This window comes from Cavia porcellus, unplaced genomic scaffold (assembly GCF_034190915.1).
Source record: "Cavia porcellus strain 051 isolate PalLab524CR breed Dunkin Hartley unplaced genomic scaffold, mCavPor4.1 scaffold_8, whole genome shotgun sequence".
Taxonomy (NCBI): domain Eukaryota; kingdom Metazoa; phylum Chordata; class Mammalia; order Rodentia; family Caviidae; genus Cavia; species Cavia porcellus.
In genome coordinates, this window is record NW_026947491.1 from 62,161,745 (window position 1) to 62,168,587 (window position 6,843).

General features: G+C 35.7%; 1 protein-coding gene across 1 annotated transcript; it reads left to right on the forward strand.

Moving 5' to 3' along the window:
- Positions 1 to 316: 316 nt before the first annotated feature.
- On the forward strand, positions 317 to 6,014 carry LOC100723017 (lysozyme C-like). The gene is made up of 4 exons (XM_013159150.2): positions 317 to 486; positions 2,197 to 2,361; positions 4,608 to 4,686; positions 5,205 to 6,014. The coding sequence occupies exons 1-4, from the start codon at positions 351 to 353 to the stop codon at positions 5,269 to 5,271; spliced, it is 447 nt and encodes a 148-aa protein (XP_013014604.2). The 5' UTR covers positions 317 to 350; the 3' UTR covers positions 5,272 to 6,014.
- The last annotated feature ends 829 nt before the right edge of the window (positions 6,015 to 6,843 follow it).

Here is a 6,843-nt window from a genome sequence, read left to right on the forward strand (position 1 = left end):
CCTAGCTCATTTACAACTACACAAAGGATCATAGTTTTTCTCCACACTTGCTCTGTTTCATAATAAATTAGAAAAATTTCCTATTAGAGTAACAGTGTTACTTTCCAATTCATTGTGAACCACTCTTCAAAGACTATCCATAGTTTACCGTAGATAAACTCAAAACCACAAAGTATCTCTTTTCAAGTATTAAAAAAAATTCTTTTGAAGTTGATGGACCAATTGGTACTGTCTGTTTTGCCCACAGGTCAAAAGGCAAGCCTACCAAAGAAGGAAGAAGGAAGTCCAAGGACCTTAAATACCAGTACGGGCTGAGCATAGGAGCCCAGTGACCTGGCTTCCCAGTCAACATGAAGGCTCTCCTCCTTCTGGGGCTTCTCGTCCTTTCTGTGACTGTCCAGGGCAAGGTCTATAAGAGGTGTGAGTTGGCCAGAACTTTAAAGCGTCTTGGAATGGACGGCTACCGTGGGGTCAGCCTGGCAAACTGTAAGTCTGCTCTCCTCCTAATCTGCCCATCACTAGCCACAAATGGAAAAGGCACTGAAAATAAACGGCCACGGGACATTTTTGTGACTAGACACTTTTATTTCTTTGTGGGTTCGAATATTCACAATGGTTAAAACATCAACTCAGTATTTAATATCAGAAATGCTGGGCTGAGGATATAGCTCAGCAGCACAATACCTGCCTAGCAAGAGTAGGGCCATGAGTTTGACTCCTGGTACAAAACAAAATCAGATTTTGGAGAAAAGAGTAAGCAGGGGAATGGAAAGCATTCCACACTTTCTGCCCCAGCTACAACTTGCTATCTCCTCCCAGCCCCTCTGCCCTGGCCTATTAAATAGTCTCAGATTCAAAGGCCAAAGTAGGCTGAGTAAAGGAACCATGTGGTCCTTGAGGACCATTGAGGACCCACTTGGAATTTGGACTCTGAGGGACTACAGTGGCACAGTGTTTTTATTTTCATAAATTTCCCTGCCATGACATGGAGCTCTCTAGAGAAAGCAAATTTGAAACTTACAATGAACTTAGAAACTGAGAGTAGAAGCCTTTCTCCTCTTCAGTCACTGGTAAAAGATTTTCTGAAATTCAACAAAAAATTATAGTCTTCTTATTTTCTCAAGAGTGACTCTTTTTCATCTTCTTCTATGCAATTCATGAGTGTCCAGGAAAGTTTTACTTTCCACCTTGCTTCATATTTGTCAGTATGAGCGCTGTTTTCTCTGATTGAATTCAAGCGTTTCCTCCTCACTATTTTGGAAAGGTTAGTGAATAGATGCAGAGACGGATAAATACAATTACAGAATAGCCTTTCCAATTCTTTAGTTCTTGTTGTCAACATTCTAATTTGACAAATAAATTCACCTTGGTATTATAGGAAAATTTGTCCCACTCCAAGAAATCCTTAATTTTCCGAATAAAAGCAGTTTTCAGCCTGACTCAGTTGCACGAGCCTGTAACCTCAGCTACTACGGAAACTGAGGAAGAGGGCTGGAAGTTCAAGGTCAGTCGGGCTACATAGCAAAACTTGCTTGAAAATAAAATTAAAAGGGATAGGAGTATAGCTTAGTTCTAGAAAATTTACCTTCCATACATGAGGCCCTGGTTCAGTCCCCAGCCTGCACACACACACACACACACACACACACACACACACACATACACACACACTCATACACCCCATCTCAGGCATATTTGCAGCACCGTATGTACCCACTGTAAACTTACTAAATTTACTAAACAACTCTACTGACCCATCTATTCTAAGCTGAATGTTCGCCAAGGGACGAGATTAGAAGGAAAGTAAAAGCCATGGGAGAAACAATCATTTTAAATTTTTGAAAAAGTATTTTCCATTGCTTTATTTGCTTTTTTAGTGCAAATTGACTTGCGCTACCTAAAGATGCTCTTATGGGCCCTTTAGAACTATGGTATTGAGAGTCATGTGTGGTGGGTGGCACATGCCTGTTACCCCACCACTTGAGAGGCTGGGGAGTAATCTTAGCCTTCGAGATCACACTTGGAAATGTACCAACAACTTGTCCTAAAACAACAACAAAAATAAGTAATGTGTTGAAATATTTTATAAATTGAGTATATGTTCATAAATTAGAGTTAGCTGGATAGAATTGGTATGGGATATGGTATAAATCTCTTAGTGTTGCTCTTTATGACAAAAAAAAAATTTCTTTTCAGGGATGTGTTTGATCAAATGGGAGAGTAGTTACAATACAAGAGCTACAAACTACAATCCTGGAAGCAAAAGCACTGATTATGGAATATTCCAGATCAATAGTCGATATTGGTGTAACGATGGCAAAACCCCAAGAGCGGTGAATGGCTGTGGCATATCCTGCAACGGTAAGACAAGGGACGACAGACGTGATGGCCAGGACCTATCTGACTACACAGAACACAGCCAGTGGCAGTAACATATGCATTACCTTAGAGAAACTGCATGCCAACTACACGACAGTGGCTTCTTCCCCTTCAAAAGCCCATAAGTGAGAAATTCGCTCTGGAACATAACAGAGTAGAGTTCCGCGTAACATGAACACAGGTCCCAGGGTTCCATCCTCACCATGACAAAATGAAAAATAAAAATAAAATAAAGAGGCAATATCATAAATGTTGGTGTTTTAAAGCATTCAAACATTCCTACAATTCTTTATGATTTTCTTGTAAAAAGCCTTACAGAAGCTTTGGCCAGAACAGTGTCATCCTTCCTATTTACAGAGAGACAGTTCAAGGAAAGTTTGGTCGTATGGTCTTTTTGTGATGATCTTATCTTCTGTTATGAAATGTAATCAATTAAAAATAAGACATTAGTCTTATTTTTTAATGTAATAAATTATTACATTTTCATTAATGTAATAAATCTATAAAATTTTATTGGTAACTATAGGTAACATTTTGCAGTGTATATAACTTTCGCTTTAATGTGCAGCAGTAACTCTTTGATATTTCATTTGTAAATTTACTTTTTTTTATATTCCTAAAAAATTAATTTCCAGGTAATCACTATCACACTTGAAAGTTAACTTCTGGATTTATTCATCTTGCTTTTCATTGCTTTTCTTTCTCTTTTTCTTTCTTTCATTTTGTGTTTGTTTATTTGTTTGTTTTTGTATCAGGAATCAAACTCAGAATCTTGTACTTGACTGGTAGGTGCTTGTACCATTGAGCTATATCACTAGTCTGGATTTATTCATTTGTGATGACAGTCATTTTATTCTACAAGAAAAGAACATGCAAAATTTATTACATGCCAATGACATGAGTATTAAAATAGAAACTACATGTGGAATCTTTATTACATAAAAGCTTCAATATTGCAAATTTGATATTGTTAATTGTTTAAATATTAAAATATGCAAGGGCCAGGACAATTTGGAATTTTTTTTGTCTGATTGATTTATTTTTAGAATTTTTCCTGTTATATTAGACATACAATATTTTATATATTATATATCACAGAATACAAATTAGAAAATGCAAGCAAGAAAAACCAACATCCAAAATCATACTATGCAGAGATATATCTCTACTGGTAAATTTTCGTATATATTCTGACGCAATACATATAAAACTTGTCTATATAATTAAAATTATATCATGCCCTCTTGGACCCACATACAAATGTGCATTTGTACAGAAATTAAAATTTTGTTATGTACATTGCTTTACAGTTTACTTACCACAGAACATTGTTTCCATATTAACAAGTACTAATCTGCGTTATCAATAAAGTGGTTAAAAACAATTATACTATATTAATACTACATAATTTTTGATCCAGTATTTAGTTTATTTCCATTTTATCCTTTATACATTGCTAAGAACAATATTGTGCATGTGTGCTTGAGTGAATTTCTTATTATTTCTTGAGGACAAATTATCACTAGCAGAATCTCCGAGGACAATTTTGTTAGGCACTTTTATTACAAGATGGTGGCACTTTCTATTACATTAGTAAGTCTCTATCAATCATGCACATAGAAATAATGCTATATCATGCCCATATGGGCCTACGTACAAATACATTTGTGTTTTTACAAAAATTAAATTTTGCTATATATATATTTCTTTACTGTTCACTTGTCACATAATATTATTTCATATCAACAAATACAAATATGTCATAGCTTTTGAAGAGGTTGAATATGGACAGAGGATATATCGCAGGGGCACAGTGCGTGCCTGGCGAATACAAGGTCATGAATTTGATTCCTGGCAACTAAAATTAGAGAAAATAAAGAGGTGGAATACATTTAATATGTGAATATTATAACTTATTGATCCAACTCTTAGCTATTAAACACATCTACATTGTTCCTTTTATAAATTGCAATGGACACCATTTTGCATAGGTACATATAGAACTGGATAAAACAAAAGTAGGCAATTTGTTTTTTACAGTGTGAAGAACAAAAAGGGCACTCACTCATATTAGTAACTCACAACTTTATACGACATTAGCTCATGAGAAGCAGAATGCTTTATTTCATGCCAAATGTGATAAATGAAGGATTTTTACTCATTTGGATTAATCTAACTTAAAGTGAAGCTCCAATGACGGTCCTCATTCCTCATCATCTCTCTTTCAGTTTTGTTGCAAGATGACATCACTCACGCAGTGGCTTGTGCAAAAAGGGTGGTCAGGGATCCACTAGGCATCAAAGCATGGTATGTATTAAGAAATCACTGATTAAACTTTTATCTCCTGATGATATGTGCAACTAGAAGAGCTTATAAATACAAAAATGCATTGTGCTGGGAGCCAAAACTTAACACTTTTGACTTATGTGAAACAATGAAACACCCCTCAAAAAACAATCTATGTTAAGTTACCCAGAATCTTTCTTCAAATCCACCATTTATTTTAGGGGATTTCTAATATTTTTAAGGTTCTGCACACTTAGCAGGTCCTTGAGAAATCTTGAAATTATTTGTGGGATAAGTCAATGTGCAATAAACATAATGCAATATTACTTTTCAGCAATATTACTTCTGTGCTAAGAATTTGGTAAGGAACAAAGTGTATTTATATATCTCTATTCAATAGATAGCAATAATCAGGTCTAGCTATGGCCTATATTCTCTTTACTGACAAAATATGTTGACCTCAAGAATTTGAAATATGGTCATTATAGAGAAGACATGTTGTAAATCTTGGCCAATGTGTTTTTCACTTTTCTTTACAGGGTGGCCTGGAGAAACCGTTGTCAAAATCGAGATGTTTCTCAGTATGTTAGCGGCTGTGGAGTATAACAGCAGAATTTTCATTTTGAAGCTCATTTTGCTTCTTTTACAAATGAAGGGAGAAGTAGCTAAGGGAAAGATCACACTCACCTTCTTTCACCTACAAATACCAATCACAGAAGCTGAACAAGTTACTTTTTCTTGAAAGCCTTAGGTTCACCAATGTGTTCATTACTCGCTATTAACTCTACAATTTTCAGTAGCACATAGAAATAATGCTGGTGAACTCAGTCTAAATTCTTAATTCTCAAAGACCTCTCCAGTACATTCAACTCTTTGGCAATAAAGAAGTAACCTGGAATGGTACCATTATTTGCCAATCATACATTTTTCAAACAGAGCAAAAGACCATCCTAAAACAAATGGATCTCAGTGAAACATTAGCTCTGTAGGCATCTGATGCCTTAATGTCTTCAGTCACTTCCTAAAACAGTTTAACAACTCTTTACTGAACAATATAAAACATTTTAAGGAGCAGAATGCCAAAGTGCTAGAACTAGAGACTGTCTGAATTAAGAATTTGGTGTTCATAATGGCTGTGATCTTTGGTATAAGCATTTTCTGAAAAAGGCTGCATTCATAGAGCTTTAAAAATACGCTCACACTTTATACATCAATTTATTTTACCTTGATAGAACATTTAGATGGATCTTGCATGGTGGAGGCATTAAAGACAGATTAAATGAGCTATTGTTCTTCCCTACCTTAGAAGCATGCATTCCAACTCATGAGCTTGCAGTACTAATTAACAACAGGATTACGTATATTGTAAAAAAAAAAAAAAAAAAAAAAAAAAAAAAAAAAAAAAAAAAAGATAGCATTATCAATAAAAAGTATGCAATACAAGCAATAGAAGTCTTGTCTGTCTTTTTCTAGACCTAGCTGATATCAAAAGTGAACAAAATATACATAGAGTATGTAAGAAAAAAACCAAGTCTTGGCACTGTTCTTCATTTTCATTTGCACAATAGCAGTAGGATATTGCTGAAGAAAAACTGACAAGCATGCTGAGACATCTCACTTTAAATTCAGGCCCATTAACCTCACCTGGTTCTTCCAGGTGGCCTGCCCATCTCAGTCACCTCTCTTCAATGTCCAGTGGGGACCCCATTTGCCAAAATCGATATAGGAGAAAGAAACTCTCCACCAGCTAGATTTTGGTGTGAGATCATGTTCTCTAAAATGAAAGAATAAATTCCAGGAAGGATGGAGATTAAGAGCAGAAAACACATTTATTGGGGAAAGAAAGCTTCTGCCTGAGAGATAGAAGGGGTTCTGAGTGAGTGGCTGAGGACCCTGCCTTTTCTCAGGGTTTTTATAGAGCAAAACCATAAAGTGACAGCAGGTCCAAAAAGTGGGGGAAAATGGTAAATCACAAAGTGAACCTGTGCTGGAACAAAACTATAGTCAACCAATAAGATTATAGGCAGAATTGCTTAGGTAATTTGGATTCAGTGAGGTTCAAATGGGGAAGTAAATCTTGTAGCAAAGAGGCTTGAAACATAACAGGGGTTTTCATGGAGGGGTTGGGTCAGTGGCTGTTTTTCTGAGGTAATGAATACAGATTTAGATTATCAGTCA

Bases quoted from the DNA above. Each gene is read 5' to 3' on its own strand.
- LOC100723017 (XM_013159150.2), top strand. From the start codon at position 351: ATGAAGGCTCTCCTCCTTCTGGGGCTTCTCGTCCTTTCTGTGACTGTC. The intron at 487-2,196 runs GTAAGTCTGCTC...ATTTCTTTTCAG, and splicing joins TGGGGTCAGCCTGGCAAACT to GGATGTGTTTGATCAAATGG. The intron at 4,687-5,204 runs GTATGTATTAAG...TTTTCTTTACAG, and splicing joins CCACTAGGCATCAAAGCATG to GGTGGCCTGGAGAAACCGTT.